The sequence below is a fragment of the Poeciliopsis prolifica genome, unplaced genomic scaffold (genome assembly GCF_027474105.1).
Source record: "Poeciliopsis prolifica strain line A6 unplaced genomic scaffold, Auburn_PproV2 SCAFFOLD063, whole genome shotgun sequence".
Lineage (NCBI taxonomy): Eukaryota > Metazoa > Chordata > Actinopteri > Cyprinodontiformes > Poeciliidae > Poeciliopsis > Poeciliopsis prolifica.
Window position 1 is genome coordinate 2,318,850 of NW_026562438.1, and position 18,651 is coordinate 2,337,500.

Here is an 18,651-nt window from a genome sequence, read left to right on the forward strand (position 1 = left end):
AGAGCCTTGTAGGGTTCAGCAGGAAGAACTGAAGGTTCTGATTGGATCAGAACCGGGACTGTCTCTTCATACCATCAGCAGGAACGACGAAGAATGAAAATATTTTAATTTGAATAAATGAAGTCATGATTTTTCTGGATCCTTTTAGAAATAAACGTTTAAATTTAAATATTTCTTCTTGAGTTTTCATTCTGGCCAGTGGGGGGCGCTGCTGAACGATCGGAACTCAGCAGCGCCCCCGGTTAGTTTGCTTTCTGCCTCAGGACCTCATTACACATTATGCAATGTGTGGGTTTCCATGGTTACAAAGGTGATCAGGTTGGATGGTTGGAAGCGGGGACCGTTCTGGAGGTCCGGGCCGGTCTAACCAGTCCACGTAATAACTGAACCAGTTATTAATATTGAAACTCGTGAAACGTGTCAGTTGTGTACGTCGTTCCAGATGTCTGTTCATCACCTTATTTGCCTCTAGGAAGGTTTTATTCTATGTTCTGTGCTTTCTATGTACTGCTTAATGTGTAAATTAATCTGAACTTTTCCAATAATTGGCAGGTGGTCAGCGATCAATGAGCCAGTCCATCAGTTTTACATGCGGCTTTTATTTTATAAAATCTTTGCTTTGGGTCATTAGAACAAACTGTACATCATCATACTGATGACATCACCAGTAAAAACACTTTCGTCTGAGCTCTGATTGGCCCTTAGTCACCCTATTTGGCAGTGGAATGTCTTTCCATGATTGGCTGATCACACACTGAAGCCACGCCCCTCCAACGTTATTGGCTGAAATCATATTTGGTCCCTAATTATCAAATCAATTATCAAAGGAAACGGAACATTCAGAGAAAACACTGAATTAGTCGTAAACGCGGGGGGGGAGCGGTTAGTGACGGGAATGGGGTCAAAGGTGAGACGGAATGTGTGACATCAGGATATATCCAGACAGGAGGCCACACCCCGGCCCACCTCCACCTGTCCCCTGCGAGGACAAGGAGGAGCTTCCTGTCAGGTGACACGGTGGGAGGGGCTTCAGCAGGAGTTGAGCTCCTCCATGGTCTGGTTCAGGGTCGCCTGGAGCTCCATGTTGGCGTTTCTAGCTGAGGTCAGAGCGTCTGGAACAGCAAGAGGCGGGCAGTTATTGATTACTCAATTCATAATTACTGGTACTTACCAATTATGAATTAATGATTAACAATCAATTAACAATTAAGGATCAATTGACAATTAATAAGTACGGACTAATTTAAGATAAATAAATTATTACACTTCATTAACTATTACTTACAAATCCAATTAATTACAATTAGTTACTTGATTTGATTGATTGTTGATTAGTGATTACCACCAAAACACTCAAACCAGTTTTACCTTCCAGGCCATCAATAGTTTTCTCCAGTTTGGCCACCGAACGCTCGGCATACTCAGCTCTGGTCTCCGCCTGGAACACAGGAAGTGCTGAGGAGGCTGACAGGAAGTGCTGAGGAGGCTAACTGACTAAGCTAACATAACTGCTGAAATGTGGCTCACCTCTTTCAGCTTGTCGCTGAGATTCTTGATCTCTTCCTCATAGCGGTCCTCCTTGTTGGAATACTGCGAGACAGAGACAACATTTAAATCAGAGCTCACCTGTTCAGGTGTCGGAGCTCAGGTGAGTCAGCGCCTCAGTTTAAACTCTCCTTCCAGCAACTCTATCCGTCATTAATGTTCGCTGGAGACTGAAACGTCTGACTGGCCACTACTCTGAACACGCCTCCACCTCCTCCAGGTGAGGTTATCGATGAACTGATCAGTGATCAGGCTCCTCCCCCCTCCTACCTTCTCTGCCTGCGCCTCCAGAGACTTGGCGCTGGTGAACACGGTTTTCAGCTCCTCCTCCACCAGCCGACACTTATGCAGAGAACACATGGTGTCAAACAGGTGTGGGCGGGGCCTCCCGGAAGGCGTGGGTGTGTGTGTGTTAGAGCGCGCAGTGGGTGGAGGAGGGGCTGAAGCGCAGGTAAAGGTCAGAGGTCATGGAGGCAACAGGAGGCGAGGAGGAGGAGCTTCACCGCTCTGACCGACAGGTGAGAGGTCACATGACCTGCAGTACCTTGTCTTCAGACGCCTGCAGACTCTTCATTGATTGGTCGAAACCCCTCAGCTGCTCCTCTAGCCTCCAAACCTTACTGAGAGATGGGCCAGAGAGAAAGAGAGATGGGCGAGCGAGAGACAGGTAATGTGGTGAGACAGGTGAGGACAAATGGACAGACGGTTGCCAGAGCAAAGAGGAAAAGTCAGACAGACAGGTGGGGATGCAGCAACACATGCAGTGGTTTCCATGGAAACAAACAGGTAAAAATACATGCAAGATGTTAGTCTGAGTGACATCATCATCATCGTCAGAGTGACATCAAAGATTAAGGGCGGAGCTTCATGTAGCAGTCCAAACCATCAGAACTAACAGAACCAGCTGAGCTGCTCTGATTGGCTGCTTTCAGCTCAGGTTGACACGGCCTCTTCCTATTGGCTCAATCTGCTGCATCACACTGAGGTCAAAGATCAGATCTACTCAGCACAGCATTTCATTTGGACCCTGGTGTGGTTCTGAGTCATTGGTCTGGACTGACTCAATGGTTCTGCTTGTGAGTGGGTTCACCTGTCCGCCTGCTCGGCCCGGTCCTCGGCCCGCTCCAGTTCTCCCTCCACCATCACCAGCTTGCGAGCGACCTATGGTTAGAGTAAATAAATAAATCCTGTTAAAACATCAGCAGTAAAATATACGCTCAGAGGAGTTAAAGGATGTAAAAGCTGCATTTCGACAGGATTGCTGGTAAACATTAATATCATGTCATGTGAAATGATGATAGCATTAGCCTAAGTATCACACACACCCAGCCACTTTTACACTTGGGATGGAGACAGGAAGTGACATCAAAGCAGCATTACTTGAACTATAAATCTGAAGTGTAAATATCTCACTCAGTGATTTGACAGTAAACCAAACCTTAGAGATGGGCGAGTTTACCTGGTAATGCCAGTCACCATTATTCTCCATATAAACAGAACTTTTACCAGTTTATAACCCACAAGTTACTTTAAATACACTTAATAATAGCAAAAGGTAGCCAATTTAATTACTTCTCTGACTAGCACCAATGCTATGACACTGGTGCTAGTCAATGTCACAGCATTGACTAGCCGATCAAAAGACTCTAAATTCTAAAGAGCCGAGGTGTGAATGACAACACTGGAGTGAACAAAGTGTTAACAAGGAAGAGTAAAATTTAATATCAAAACTATTGTGGATCCATATATACAATTATATCAAAATAGCGCGCGTTTTTGTTTGAAATAGAAAATAAATAACAGTCCTTTCGAGGTGTCAGTGGATTTAGTGTTTTGTCCAGTCTGTTCCACTGTTAGTTGATCCTCTCAATATTTCCAAAGATAGTGACCAGTCGGGTCACTATCTAAAATCTCACTGGGTTCTTGGGGCTGGGGCTCGCCATCCAAATCCAGAAGTGGGTCTTGAATCTCAGGGCTCTCCAATCCAAAGGTGCACCGTAATTAAAAAAAAAAAAAAACCTGACCTGGAACAAGGCCAAAGCAAAACATCTCAAGACTACAATGTTATTTACACATGAGTAAAACTAAAGAAATTATCTTAATATGTGGTGATGAAAAATAATATAATAAAATAATGATAATATACATTTCAATCTAAAAGTGCCGGTACAGCTTCAACGCACCAAAAAAAAGCACTTAACTGAAATAGAACCGTTGGACTATTAGGACATATACTCAAAGAAAAATAAATGCAACTACACAGAAAAAATAAAATATAGACAACAATAATAATAAAAAGTTACTGTGCTACTTTAATTTTATAAAATTTGGTCAAATATTACGTGGTTTTGTCAATTTTCATCCAAATTACTGTGCCAACTGCCGAGCGCGTGCAGTCACTCCAACGCTCCGACGGTGTTTGACTCTGCCGGGGATTTTTTCTTTCAGTCTCCGCTGCGCTCAAAGAACTTTCAGAGCTAAAAAAAAAACGAATTTACTAATTTCAATTGTATAATTTGAGAAACTATTCCAATTTTGTTTTTCTTACCGGTTCTCCAGATTTTATCACTCTCTCAAGCTCTTATGAAAACAACGATCAGCTGTTAGCTCTCAACTGTTAGCTCTGACGCATTCTGAGTGGAATGACTGCGCGCAGTAGTGAAAGGGGCGGGACAATCAACCCCATTGGCTGATGTAATGTCAGACCACGCCAGCTATTGGTTGCCCAGTTCATCAACAAAACAACCATTAAAGGCCTATTTCACAGTTTTTAACGATGTTTTTAGCACATTTGGATATCTTTCTAAATAAAATAAAACACAAAATCTATTTATACTTTCCAATCTGGTGAAACAAACAACAACAAAAAAATATCAAATTAACATCAATTTCCACTTGTGTTTTTAACACTGGGTTACAAGTTGCTAATGTAAGACCAATTCCTAATTTACTCAAAGATGTTCAATGATAAAAGATGCTATTTTTATTGTGAATTTGTTTTATATCAAGTATCAACCATGAGTGACACTGCACATAATGCTAAGTTCAGATTTTTATGCATTTCAGTAATTCCACCAGGGGGCGGTAGAGGGCTCTCAAGAAAGTTGGAGGGAAGATGAGGAAAAAAAAAAAAAAAGGAAATTGCTTATCCATCTTTTTAAACATATCAGGGATTATAAAGGAATCCAGAGCTGAATTTACTACTCTGTACCAGCTTTTTACTACCAACACAAAATCGAGCCGGTTTCCCCCATTTTGGGAGATCTATGATCGATATCTACGTGAAGCCGATCTCGTCCTCTGATCTTTTCTACTTGAGCGAAGGTCATAAATCAGTCTCTTCTGCTCTGCAGTGAGAGGTTTGGCTGATGGACCGGCCCAAACGGTCCGGTCTGCAAGCTTGTAGACCCCACTGTTACCAACTCAGATTTTATTCTTATATTTAACGATGTTTCAATCAAAAATGCCACCAGCTAAAATCAAAATGGGCAGGTCAAACTTTTTACAGACTGATCATCTACAATCTGAGAGAAGCTGCAGTCGCTTCACTGACCCATGGAAGATAACGGCTCCTGGAAAACTTTATCCCACTGACTGAAGGTCTGACTGACTTTAACTGGACCAAAACCTCTCGTTGAAAACAGGAAGCACTATTTTTGAGCTTATCCTAAATCCATAACACCATTTGTTTTTTTTAAAGAATATCAGTAAAATGCAATGACATTGCACTTTCACAAGCCCAGGTTTATTCCCAATAGATCATCATTTATGATCCTGAAATAACCATCAAGCCTGAAACATCAAACTGTTGAGGACTGGATGTGTTGCTCTTTGGGAAACGTTTGCAGGTTTTATGCTGTTGGATCCTCAAACACAGTGGAAAGTACATATGAGAGGTTTGAGTTGCTCTTTGACGGTTTTCTGAGTTATTTTCCCTTTGCTGCGGCGCACTGCTCTACATGAAGGTTTCATTTAGTTACCAGAACCGTTCTGGCCCAGCGCCGCGACGGACGGCAAGGAAAGGCATCGACTCTGCCTTCGCCAAACTTCCAGATGTAAACACTAACATGAAAAGAGTCTAAAAGAGTTTAATATCAGCTGATATTAAATAATAAACTTGTAGGTGAAAGTTCGACCACTTCTCCTACAGTTGCAGAGGAATTGTCACTTTTCAGTATGTTCGCACTGCAGTCTGCTGTTAGCGGTACAGTTGGTTATTTAACCGACTAGCTGCTGCAGTCCGCGGGGGGTCTGCGGGGGGGGTCTGTTGGGGTCCGGGGGGGGGGGGGTTGTGGGGGTCCGGGGGGATACGCGGGGGTCCGGGGGGGGTACCCCAACTTTAGCTCATAGCTGAGCTTGAAGTTGCATCGCTTCGTTTAGCACCAAAAATGAAACTGGGATCTGCTCCATGGTGGAGCCTCAACCTGCTGATGCTGAATGCTTGACGCTCTCGGTCTGACTCGATTTCCGTCCCGTTGTTCCAAATTTAGAGTTTTTCCTGCTTGCTTTACCAAATGCCTTTCCGTCATTTCTAGTCTTGAATCTTGAATCATGGAGCCACAGTTGTGAAAACGTATATTTTTACATGGCGAAGGGCAAAAAAAAACTGGCTAGTCTCAACTAGGCGGTTCCAACTCTACGCATCCACACAGCAGCTTGGAGTCAGGGACACCCAGGTCCTACTAGTAGTTATCATTTTATACAGTTTTTAGTAAAAGCAACTGAAAATAGTCTCTAGTAATCTTTGTGAACAAAGAGAGAAAAAAAACATTCTAAAAGTTTATTCTAGTTTACATATGATGCATACACAAATTTGTGAAGTGAAGTCCTGAACAGAAACTAATGTGTTTGGAAAAGGATTAAGATGGGGTTAACCCTGATCTACTCAGGGTTAACTGGTCTGGGTTAGATGTGATGATGTCACCATGTGACTACCAGTCAACAGTCAGGTACCTCCTCATATTTACGGTCGGCCTCCTCAGCGATCAGCTTGGCCTCCCTCAGCTGGACCTCCAGGTGCTCCATCTTCTCCTCGTCCTTCAGAGCCCGGTTCTCGATCACCTTCATGCCTCTGTGGGGCGACATAAAGATATTGTTCAGGTGTTTCTGTCTGCTAGAGGAAGATCTAGGTGATATACAATTGTTTCAGGTTAGTCAATATAGATAAATATTGATTTTTGTTTTGATTTAAATATCTGAAAACCAGCTAAACTGGTGGTATGACCTGTACCAAAACAAAACAAATACAGAAAAAATGACCCACTTTCAACAACTTAATTATAAAACCCTAGAAGAAATTATAAGTCAATTAAGTTCAAGCCGGCTGTCTGGATGTTCTAGATCTATAACTCTAGAACATTTCTTTAAGAAAGTCCTGCCTGTTATTGCTACTGATCTGATCCAAATAGTAACTCATCGCTTACATCAGGCATTTTCCCCCAGGCTTTGAAAACAGCAGTCATCAAACCACTGCTAAAAAAGAACAATCTGGACAAATCACTACTGCAGAATTACAGACTGACCTCTGACCTCCCATTCATCAGCAAAGTTATTGAAAAAACTGTCTGAACAATTAAATAATTTCCTCATGATGACCAACTGCTTTGACTCTTTCCAGTCTGGTTTTCGTGCTCACTACAGCACGGAGACTGGCCTAGTCAAAGTATTCAATGATATCCATATAAATACGGACTGTGGGAGAACCACAGTGCTGGTTCTGGTTCTGGTTCTGTTGGACCTCAGTGCAGCTTTTGACACATTACTGAATCGACTGGAGAGTTGGGTCGGACTCTCGGTTCGGTGCTCGACTGGTTTGAATCTTACATAAAGAACAGGGATTTCTTTGTTCAATTGGAAACTTCTCATCAAAGAGGTCAAAGGTCACATGTGGGGTACCCCAAGGTTCAATCCTAGGACCCCTCTTATTCAATATTTATATTCTCCCACCAGCTCAGGTTATAACAGGAAATAATATTGGCTACCATAACTATGACACACAGCTCTACATTATGATGTCACCAGGTGACCTTTGACCCCATCCAATCACTGAATAAATGCTTAGAACAGATAAATGTGTGGATGTGCCAAAACTTTCTCCAGATGAACAAAACTGAAGTCATTATTTTTGGACCTAAAGAGGAACGATCTAGAGTTATAGATCTAGAGCTATAGATCTAGAGTTATAGATCTAGAGTTATAGATCTAGAGCTATAGATCTAGAGCTATAGATCTAGAGCTATAGATCTAGAGTTATAGATCTAGAGTTATAGATCTAGAGCTATAGATCTAGAGCTATAGATCTAGAGTTATAGATCTAGAGCTATAGATCTAGAGCTATAGATCTAGAGTTATAGATCTAGAGCTATAGATCTAGAGCTATAGATCTAGAGTTATAGATCTAGAGCTATAGATCTAGAGCTATAGATCTAGAGCTATAGATCTAGAGTTATAGATCTAGAGCTATAGATCTATAGCTATAGATCTAGAGTCAATGCATAGCTTCAGTTATTACAACTAAAAATTAAAGATCAGCCTGAAACCTGGGAGTAGTGATGACCTGAACCTTGCGAGCCACATAAAGACAGTTACAAAGTCGGCCTTCTATCACCTGAAGAACATCTCCAGGATTAGAGGACTAATGTCTCAGCCAGATCTAGAGAAACTCATCCCTGTGTTTATCTTTAGTCACATTGATTATTGCAACAGCGTCTTCACAGGCCTGTCCAACAAATCAATCCTCCAGCTGCAGCTGATCCAGAAGCTGCTGCTCCTGTTCTCACTAGAACCAGGAAGATAGAGAATAACAGCAGTTTTAAAGTCCCTCCACTGGCTCCCTGTAGCTCAAAGAATAGATTTTAAAATCCTGTTGTTAGTTTATAAATCACTGAACGGTTTAGCACCACAATACATCAAAGATCTGCTGTTGTTGTATCAACCTTCCAGACTCTCAGGTTCTGGTTCTGGTTCTGATCTGCATCCCCAGAACCAGAACCAAGAGAGGAGAAGCAGCTTTCAGCATCTATGCACCAAACATCTGGAACAAACTTCCAGAAAACTGTAAAACAGCAGAAACCTGACTTCCTTTAAATCTCAACTAAAAACCAGCTGATTAGAGTTTGATTAGAAATGTAATATGTAACAATGAATTGTCTATTATGTTGCATGACTTTGTGTTCTTGTGTTTATGATGTAAAGCACTTTGAAATGCCTTGCTGCTGAAATGTGATCTACAAATAACATTTGATTGATTGATTGATTCAGTTTTTTTTGTTTCTTTCTTAGCAGATAGGGGACTCAATGACGAAACCTGAAACTACTGCTGCGCAAGTTACTCAATAGTTTGTTGCTAGGCGACTTAAGATAGTTGATGCCACAAAGTTAGCTTAGCTGGCTAGTTTTGCTAACTGTAAGAGGTTGAGCTAAAGCCTTTTCTCTGTCTGCATTTCCCAGAATCCTGTGAAGTTCTGGATCAGAGATCAGAAAAATTATTGAAAATGTATTATCTCACAGTCAACCTCAGATGTATTATATATTGATATTAATCACATGCTTATTGTGATTGATTTTGGTATTGATTTGTTGTACGGCCCTAGATGAGAATGACAGCAACAGGTGATGAAGATGAGCTCCTCCTCCTCTCCATCACCTCCTCCAGGTGGACCTGGGGTCACTGACCTCTCGCTCTCATCAGCGACCTTCTCCACCTCATCCAGCTTGCGCAATGCGGCGGCCAAACGCTCCTGGACTCGGTCCAGGTTCTCCTCGCTAAGCTGCAGCCGCCGGCTAAGAGACGTCACCTCTCCCTCCGCCTGCAAGACAGAGAGCAGGATAAGAGGTCAGAGCCAGGGCAAAGGGTCAGGACCTGGTTCTGATCAGGCCTTCCAGACTGGGGACGTCCTCGCTGTCCTCCCCTTTGACCTCCTCTAGTGGATGGCAGTGGTGTCAGTGGTCCTCTAGACGCAGGAATACAATTACTTACACACACACACAACACACACACACACACACACACACACACACACACACACACACACACACACACACACACACAAAAGGTAGTCTAGAAGCACCAGTTGGACCAGGAGGACTAAACCAACCCAAACTCAGCTTCAGGTCGACCTGTTTATTCAATCAGCTGAATTTTTCATATTTTCTCCTGTTATGTTTGATGAAGATCCTGTGTTCAGATTGTTGAATATTGACTAAACTGAATAAAATAAAACACTTTATTATCACTAACAAGTCATAGCAGAATGTGAATGAAAGGATCGGAAGCCGTCAGTCCAAATGGTGGAAATTGAGAAATTAGCGCTCCTCAGACAGCTGGATGTTTGGCTCCGCCCCCACAGCCAATCAACCAATCAGTGACTGGCTTCAAACTACCTGTCTGGTCCAACGGAACCAATCTGGGATCGGGCTGGCTGAAAACGGACCGGGTCAGACTGGACCAGACCTGTGTTCAAGCCCTACTGCAGTGTAAGAGAGGCTCTAGAACCAGAGGAACCGGATTACCTCCTTCATCTGAAACCCGTTCTAGGTCAGAGTTCTGAGCCATTTAAACCAGGTTAGAACTGGATCAGAACCAGAGTGCATACCTCCTCCCTGGTCCTCTTTCCTTCTCCACCTCCCGCTGCAGCTGCTCGCCCGCTCCTCCGCCTCCTCTGCCTGCTCCTGCAGAACCTTGATCTTCTTCTTCACTGCGTCAATGCTATTCATCCCGCCACTCATCTTCCCCTCCTGTAGAGACACAGCAGCCGATTGGTCGAGAGGAAACAGCACCAATGACTGAACCTCTTCATTCTGAACAGTTCCCAGTCTGACTCAGATAAACTAGTTTCCAGAATGAACTGGATCCATGATTCTCTTCTGTATGGAAACTTCTGATCCTGAAGATATTAATAGTTATAATCTCTGAGATTATCACTCAGGCTTTCAGTAAACAGCAATGATTCTGGTGATTCTGACCCAAAACCAGAGTTTTGGTTCCGGAGGAATGTCAGACAGGTGTATGTAAACTTCTGGCTCCAGATGGAACTTCAGTCTGTTGCTTCTTCAGTGCTGACGGTGCAGGTTCTTCTCAGGCACACGCAGGGGGTTGGGGCAGATTTAGCTAAACAGGTGAGTCTGGCTGCCCTCGGTGTAATAGTGACTCTCAGAGCCTCCATGTTCAGACATCGGCTCCATGGTGACATGGAGCTGATGTCTGAACATCTATAGAGGATCATCTATCAAGTTATGGGCAAGAATTTTTTTTCCCAACATAAACTTGTTTCTGAATGAAAAAGTGGGTCTGATGTGGAAGTTAGAGCTTCTCTCTGAGGGAGAGCCCAGCCACCCGGTGGAGGAAACCCATCTGGGCCGCTTGTATCCATGACCTGGTTCTCTCTGCCGTGACCCAAAGCTCATGATGATGGTCGGAACGTAGATCGACTGATAAATCGAGAGCTTCGCTTTCTGGCTCGGCTCTCTTCACCAGGACGGACCGGTCCGGCGCCGGTCCGCCTGTCGGTCTCCCGCTCCCTCCTTCCCTCATTCATGGACCAGATACCTCAGTCTAATAATTCTACATCTCTGAGGTGCTAACATAGAAAACTGACAGAGTTAACCCCTCTCAGCCTTGGCTCTTTAAAAGTCTGCAGCCAAGTTGCTATGGAGTTTAACAGACATTATTAAGGCTTATTTAGTAAAATAGCAGCAAATTAGGAAATTTCATAACTTCATAACCAGAGACTTTCTCTCCTCTGGTCTGTTTCACAGCTTCAGTCTCAGATCAACTCCGCGCAGAACCAGAAACATGGACTATCTTAGCTTTGCATTGCCCCACGTGATGACAGTGATATAGAAAAATCTGATTCAATATTAGACTATTGGTTCATATGGGTTGTTGTGTTTGTGCCGCTTTTCAAACTTTGAGCCTCTCCAAAGGTCTGCACGGCTCAAGTTCTTCCGGACCAACAGAACCAATCAGTCATCCATCAGAACCGGTGAGCAGCACAGAATACGCTCCGGATCAGCTCCTGAATGTCTGGCGGGGCCCCTGAAACACATTCAGACATTCGGGGGCCCTGAGGATCTGAACCAGCTGTCATCAAAACTTTAGAGAACCGTTAAGCTGACGTCACTTCCTGTCCTGTCGGATCCGACTCCTTTGGGTTCTGATCCAGTGATCGGTCCCTGGTTGGGTCAGACATCTGGTTCTGGTCCAGAGGCCTCAACAGAACCTCCAGAACCCCACCCCACCCCGCTCCTTCCGAACTTACCGGAATGTTAGCTGTTAGCGGCTAGCAGAGCGCTCCGGATCAAACTGAGGCTGCGTGGATTGCTACAGTGTTCCAGGTCTCAGCTGGTCGAGGTTCCGGTCCAACTCCGAGTCGGGGTCAAGATGCAGCTCAGGATTCGGGTCTGGTTCTGGCTCTGGTTCTTCCTCCCCTTCAGCCAACACCCTTTTCCGGGTTGAGTTCCCTCCGCTGGAAATGACGTCAGCTGTTCTTCTTTTCTAAGGAAGAGGAAGAAGCAGTTAAACCACTGCCCCCTGCTGGACTGTCAAGAATCTGCAGCCTGACCCACGAGCATTTCAGGTCAGAATGCGTTACTTAAAAACACAACAAACTACAGAAACATTATATTTCAGTGGCAAAACAAAGAGAAGCCATAAAAACTCTAATCCACACCACGACACCTACTGTTCCAGTTATTAATCAAATCGGCTCCAGCCAGGTGGCTTTGTAGAACCGGGCGGTGTAGAACCGGCTGGTGTAGAACAAGCTGGTGTAGAACCGATTGGTGTAGAATCGACTGGTGTAGAACCGATTGGTGTAGAAACGATTGGTGTAGAATTGACTGGTGTAGAACCGATTGGTGTAGAACCGATTGGTGTAGAACCGATTGGTGTAGAATCGATTGGTGTAGAACCGTTTGGTGTAGAATCGATTGGTGTAGAACCGATTGGTGTAGAATCGATTGGTGTAGAACCGTTTGGTGTAGAATCGATTGGTGTAGAACCGGCTGGTGTAGAACCGATTGGTGTAGAACCGGCTGGTGTAGAACCGATTGGTGTAGAACCGGCTGGTGTAGAATCGATTGGTGTAGAATCGATTGGTGTAGAACCGGCTGGTGTAAAACCGATTGGTGTAGAACCGATTGGTGTAGAACCGATTGGAGTAGAAACCGGTTGGTGTAGAACCGATTGGTGTAGAACCGATTGGAGTAGAACCGGCTGGTGTAAAACCGATTGGTGTAGAACCGATTGGTGTAGAACCGGTTGGTGTAGAACCGATTGGAGTAGAACAAATTGGAGTAGAACCGATTGGTGTAGAACCGATTGGAGTAGAACCGGCTGGTGTAAAACCGATTGGTGTAGAACCGATTGGTGTAGAACCGATTGGAGTGGAACTGGCTGGTGTAGAACCGATTGGTGTAGAACCGATTGGTGTAGAACCGGTTGGTGTAGAACCGATTGGAGTAGAACCAATTGGAGTAGAACCGATTGGTGTAGAACCGATTGGAGTAGAACCGGCTGGTGTAAAACCGATTGGTGTAGAACCGATTGGTGTAGAACCGATTGGTGTAGAACCGATTGGAGTGGAACTGGCTGGTGTAGAACCGGGCGGTGTCTCTATCTTCCTAGTTTTAGTCAGAACTCCAGCAGCAGCGTTCTTTACCGTCGATGATGTGAAGACGCCACTGCAGATCCACATCTCGTTACGGTCGGTGATGGGTCGTGAACTGGTCCTTTAGCTGATAATGATCTGACATCCAGCAGAGAATTCAGTAACTCGGTGGCTCTAAGGTGCAAACCACTTCCACAAACACTACAATATTAACAAGCAGAAAGGGTGTGTCCCAGTGTGAGACCTGAGAAATAACTGATTGGACAAGAGGCCTGAATACGAACACGCTGAGTCCAACTTATGTCGCCGCCATTTTGAAAGTGGCAGTGGAGAAAACGTGCTGTGTGGACGAGTTTCAACGGTTTTACAGTTCAAAGTGGAGCCACTGCCTTTACCTTTCACTGGTAACATTAAAGATAATAACGATGTAAATTTAGGAGCAGAATGTTTGACTTTGTGGGCAGTGCTGCACATTTCTGTGGTGAAACAAACTAATAAACGACAAAAAAATAGTTCCTTTGTCACTAAATTGGCCCAGTTAACTACTCTGATTATTCTCTTAGCTAACTTTTTTATATACTGTGTTGTGTTTCTAAAGAGGGAGAGGCCAGAGCCGGCCAAGCTAAATCAGGTTTTGGGCCCCCTAGTTCTAACAATGTGGAGCCACTACAATCAGCCAGTGTTGTATAAAGTAGTGAAATCTCAGAGTCCAGTAAAAGTATCGGCACCGCTCCAAAATATGACTTTGGTCAAAGTAAAAGTCACTGATTGAAATGTTGCTTGAGTTAAAGTCTTAAAGTATCTGAAATGTTTTGTACTGAAGTATGAAGTTCGATCCATTTACTCGTTTTAACTCTGTAGCGCATCGCAACAACAGGCTGACCGGAAGTTATCAAGTGATAACTCCGCTTCAAAAGCCGTCGTCCGATCAGCCATTTCTCCAACTGGGATCTTTGTTCCTCTTCCGTTTTATTTTTGTAAATTGTTGAAGTGGTTTGCACCTCAGGGCCACCTGAACCGGCTGCTAGCCAGGTTAGCATCTATCCTCACCCTTCTCCCTAGTGGGGTCACCTGGAGGTCATCTGGACTAGAGGTCATCTAGTTCAACAGAGACAGACAGGATAAACAACCACACACACACTCACTCCGAGGGAGAATAATTTAGAGACCAATGAACCTGACAGTCATGCTTTTGGACCGTGGGAGGAAGCAGAGAGAACCGGAGAGAACCCACCATGCTGGCCATGGTGGGTTCTGGGTCTGGGCCTTCTGGGTAATGTAGTGTGGTGACCGTTCATGTGTCTCATGATGGCTCTGAGCCATGTAGAAAGCCTCAGGCTGGGAATTGAACCCATAACCTGCTTGCTGCAAGGCAGCCGCCACTGTACAGCTCTTATCATCCATCCATTTATCATCCATCCATTTATCATCCATCCATCATAATAACAGCAGACAGGAAGTTTCTGAGGGTTTTATATTCAGCAGAAATCAATAATCAATAATCAGTTCCTGAAAGGCTTCAGCTTTTTCTCCTGGATCTTCCAGATGTTTCTGTAAATTCTCTGAAATATTCTGGACAGGAAACCTTCATCATCATCATCATCATCATCATCAGCTGCAGCAGCTGGAGTCGTTTGTGTCCATCAGCAGGTTCATAGTGTTTACATCATGTGACCTCATCATCATCATCATCATCATCATGTTGACACTTACAAACTGGTTAATTAACTCTTATAGAAAAAACAGCCATGCTAACATGCTAATGGACAGCAGATGTGACCCATGCAGACCTCCCTCCCAGTCCTCCCAGTTCCTATCTCTAACTGGTTCCCCTCCCCAACCCGCTGCTGTATTAAAAACTTTTTGGCTTCACCTGAACCTGGAACAGATTTTGAAGCTAAATATTCAGACGTAACAAACAGAATAAAAGTTTCTAAAACTACTTCTGTTTAAATAAAGTTCCCACAGTCAGGCTGCAGCTCCAAAGGCCTTCTGGGTAATGTAGTGTGGTGACCGTTCATGTGTCTCATGATGGCTCTGAGCCAGGAAGAGAAATGTTTCTGCTTCCAGTGAAGGTCAGCAGGTCGGTACGCTCTGAGACCTGCTGACTCAGCGATCCTATCAGGCCAAATCGATTGTTATTTATTAATCAGTCTCTCGTTTTAATATCTGAAATCCTGCCAAGCAGCGTTTCCTGTTTTATCCACAGTTTCACTCCAGGTTCTTTTGCCCCTAACCCTCCCAGTAGCTCCCAGTAACCTGTACTGGTCTCCAGCTCCCAGCATGGCTGATCGCCTCAAGCGTTTTTTGAACCAGATTTTGAACTTTGGACTGAGACACACAAACTCCGCCCACTGGCCTTATGGCCTCCAATCAGAGCTGACCACAGCCTCTGTAAGCCCCCCTCTTAATAAGCCCCTCCCCCTCCAGCAGACATGATCAGTAAACAGTTGTCATGGTTACACTTCCTGTATCCAACAGAAAATTTTGGAAATGTTGAAGGAAAGAGTCCGACAGCGAGTGGATCTCTGGTGACATCACGGTGACATCATCACGGAGACATCATCACGGTGACGTCATGGCGGTGACATCACGGTGACATCACGGTGACGTCATGGCGGTGACATCACGGTGACATCACGCGGTGACATCACGGTGACGTCATGGCGGTGACATCATGGCGGTGACATCACGGTGACGTCATGGTCATGGCGGTGACATCACGGTGACGTCACGGCGGTGACGTCCAATGGGAGGTTAGCTCTCGCTCTCCTCTGGAATGTCCTGGAGGTCTGGGGGTCACAGAGCGGCGGTTACCATGGTGACAGTGAGACACACGGCGGGGACGGCGGTACTGACCTCTGGGACTGTCGGAGCGCGGCGAGATCTTCATCACTTCCTCCTCCTCCTCCTCCGGGCCCTCCTCCAGGCCATCTAATTGGTCGACGGGATCCTCGACGGCCAACGGGGCGACTGCGGGCGGCTCGGCCTCCGGCTTCCTGTCCACCTGCTGGGAGACACGGTGGACATCACGGCGGACATCAGGGTTGTTCGCCATCGTCGCGCCGCATCACCTGGCTGTCCGGACGCACCTGCTGGTCCTTGGAGGCGTCGCCCTTCCCTTTGTTCTTCTTCTTCTTCTTTCCAGACCCCGCCCCCTTCTTGCCGCCCTCCGCCTTCAGACGCAGCCGTGACAGTTCCTCCTGCAGCAGCTCCACCTGCCGCCGCAGCAGCACCGCCTCGCCGCTGGCGTCCAGCGCCGCGTCGCGCGACATCGACCGCACCAGGCGGGGGGCGGAGCCCGGGCCGGCCGGGTGGGCAACGCCCGCCGACAGCTCCAGGATTGAGTCCTGCCGGATCACCGCCGCCTGGGAGCGGAGCCAAACACACCCGTTACATCACTTCCTGCTTCAACAGGAAAGGCTTTGAGACTGGAGGAACGGACCTGCAGGCCGTGAAGCTGTGTGCTGAGCGCGACCAACCGCTGGCGCACTTCCTGTTGACAAAAGCGGGTCAGAACTGGGTCAGACCCAGAACCGGGCTCTGACGCTGAGCCGACTGAAAGCTGATTGGTCGAAGTGGAAACAGGAAGTAGAGGTTACCTCATTCAGGGTCCGTTCCTGCAGCTGGTTTCCGTTGCGGTCCTGAAACACAAAACCGGGTCAGAACCAGAACCTTCACAGTCACACTAACTGTGACGAACCGGGTCGAGCCCAGCTCTGGTCCGCCGCCTCCAGGCGACTCGCTGAAACAGAACCTTGTTGGATCGCCGCCCAGAACTGCAGAGCGACACCACCAACATCCCAACTGGGACCAGTCAGAACCTTCATCTAACCCTAACCTGAACCGGGCCTGAACCGGGCCTGAACCAGCTCACTCTAAGTAGAAGCTGCAGAGTTCTGGTGGAAGGAGTTTTACCTTGGAAGAGCTGTTGCTGATCTTAAAAGAACCGTTGACAGAAACTGAATCCCCATCTGAGACAGAAACAGGTGAGGGAGGGACAGGTGAGAGGAGGTCGGAACCATTCCAGGTAAACAGCAGAACCGGTGTGACTCACTGCTGATGTCCTGGTTGCCGTTGGTCATGGAGGATTTCTGATTTCCGGAGTCGGACAGCAGAGCCGCCAGTTTGTCGACTGAAACAAGAAACAGAGAAGAAAAGTCAGATTCAACCAGAACCAAACCGCTGAAAGCAGCTAAGCAGAGCTAAGCAGAGCTAAGCAGAGCCTCCTCACCTTCTCCAATGGCGGCCAGAAGGAGCGGTTCTGCTTTGGGAGCGTGCGGCGTGTCGGCTCTGAACAGGTTCCGGTTAGAGGACGAGGTCTTCGCCTCCACATGCCGTTCCTCTCCGTCTTCTCGCGCCGCGGCCTGGACCAGGTCGGAGAACAAGGTGACCCGCTCCTGCAGGAGCTCCAGAACCTCCTTGTCCTTCTGCTGGATGTCAGCTGTGGAGACAGGCGAGGAAGAGGAGGGACGGGGTGATATCAGGACCTGACTTCACTCAGGGTCAGAGGTCACCAGGAGCAGCATCAGTACCTCTGAGGCGGCGCTGTAAAGCTTTGTCTTCAGTCTCAATGAGGGGAAACTCGTCTCTGGAAGGACAGCTGCAAAAAAAACGTGATGAGTTTCACGAACCAGTTGGGCCACAGAACTGAAACTGGTTGACCGGGAGGCGCAGCGCTGACCTCTGGGCGGCCTTCTGGATGCAGCTCATCCACGTCTTCCGGTCGTCTTTGGACGAAGCGTACAGCTCGTACATCTCTGGGGGCGCCGAGTCGCTGATCAGGTACATCCCTTTTTCCTGATTGGCTACTTCTCTAACGATCAGCTTGGTCAGGGAAACCACAGGGGACTTGTCCTGAGACACAGGAGGACAGACAGGTGAAGAGACAGAGGACAGGTTTTTAAAGGTGATGAAGGTGAGGTCAGGTGTGACTCACCAGTGATGCAAAAGTGAACTTCTGGTCCTTTTCCTGGAGGAAAACTAAGATGTCTGACATCAGCAAGACCTGCACATCTGGAGAGAACAGTGAGTGTCGTCAACAGGTGTCCTCCAGGTAGCAACACCTGGAGGACACCAGGTGTTCCCCAGGTGTCCCCGCCCCGTCCGTCCCGCCTACCTTTCATCCTGGAACCCTGCACCTTCCAGGTGAGCGTCCCCTCATGGAGGAGCTTCCTCCTCAGCAGCTCCCCCCCTCTGAACGCGCCGCCTCCCTTCACCTCAGCCTGGGCCCGCGGGTCCAACCGGGCCTGGACCTCCTGCAGCCGCCGGTTCCGGTCCAGCTCCAGAACCTCCTGATCCACCGAGCCGATCAGCTCTTTCAGGAGGACCAGGGCCTCCTGCAGGTCTCGCCGCTCGTCCGGACAGCCTGCAGGGGGCGGAGCGGTTTAGCGGCCTGGTTGGAAGAGCACCTGGTGTGGGGGCGGAGCCTCACCTTTGGTGTTGTCCAGGATCCTCTGGATCAGAACCGGGTATTTGGTGATCCGCTGGGTGACCA

At 46.6% G+C, this 18,651-nt stretch overlaps 1 protein-coding gene and 1 pseudogene across 2 annotated transcripts in view; both read right to left on the reverse strand.

The window, feature by feature from the left end:
- Positions 1–658: 658 nt before the first annotated feature.
- Positions 659–12,022, reverse strand: LOC129380019 (tropomyosin alpha-4 chain-like; annotated as a pseudogene).
- Positions 12,023–15,562: 3,540 nt separating this feature from the next.
- LOC129380031 (rho guanine nucleotide exchange factor 2-like) overlaps positions 15,563–18,651 on the reverse strand; it is a 14,394-nt gene continuing 11,305 nt past the window's right edge. Inside the window, exons 10-22 of one of the 2 annotated variants that reach the window (XM_055060998.1) lie at positions 18,589–18,651; positions 18,274–18,522; positions 18,094–18,170; positions 17,839–18,011; positions 17,690–17,757; positions 17,389–17,598; positions 17,212–17,289; positions 17,073–17,128; positions 16,757–16,798; positions 16,600–16,650; positions 16,247–16,522; positions 16,014–16,161; positions 15,563–15,946 (exon numbers count right to left, since the gene is read on the reverse strand). The exon at positions 18,589–18,651 is cut by the window's right edge and continues 55 nt beyond it. In XM_055060998.1, the coding sequence (XP_054916973.1) occupies positions 15,912–15,946; positions 16,014–16,161; positions 16,247–16,522; positions 16,600–16,650; positions 16,757–16,798; positions 17,073–17,128; positions 17,212–17,289; positions 17,389–17,598; positions 17,690–17,757; positions 17,839–18,011; positions 18,094–18,170; positions 18,274–18,522; positions 18,589–18,651 (1,526 nt within the window). In that variant the 3' untranslated portion in view covers positions 15,563–15,911. Of the gene's footprint in view, positions 15,947–16,013; positions 16,165–16,246; positions 16,523–16,599; positions 16,651–16,756; positions 16,799–17,072; positions 17,129–17,211; positions 17,290–17,388; positions 17,599–17,689; positions 17,758–17,838; positions 18,012–18,093; positions 18,171–18,273; positions 18,523–18,588 lie in introns of both variants that reach the window. The other variant, XM_055060997.1, reaches the window with a different exon arrangement.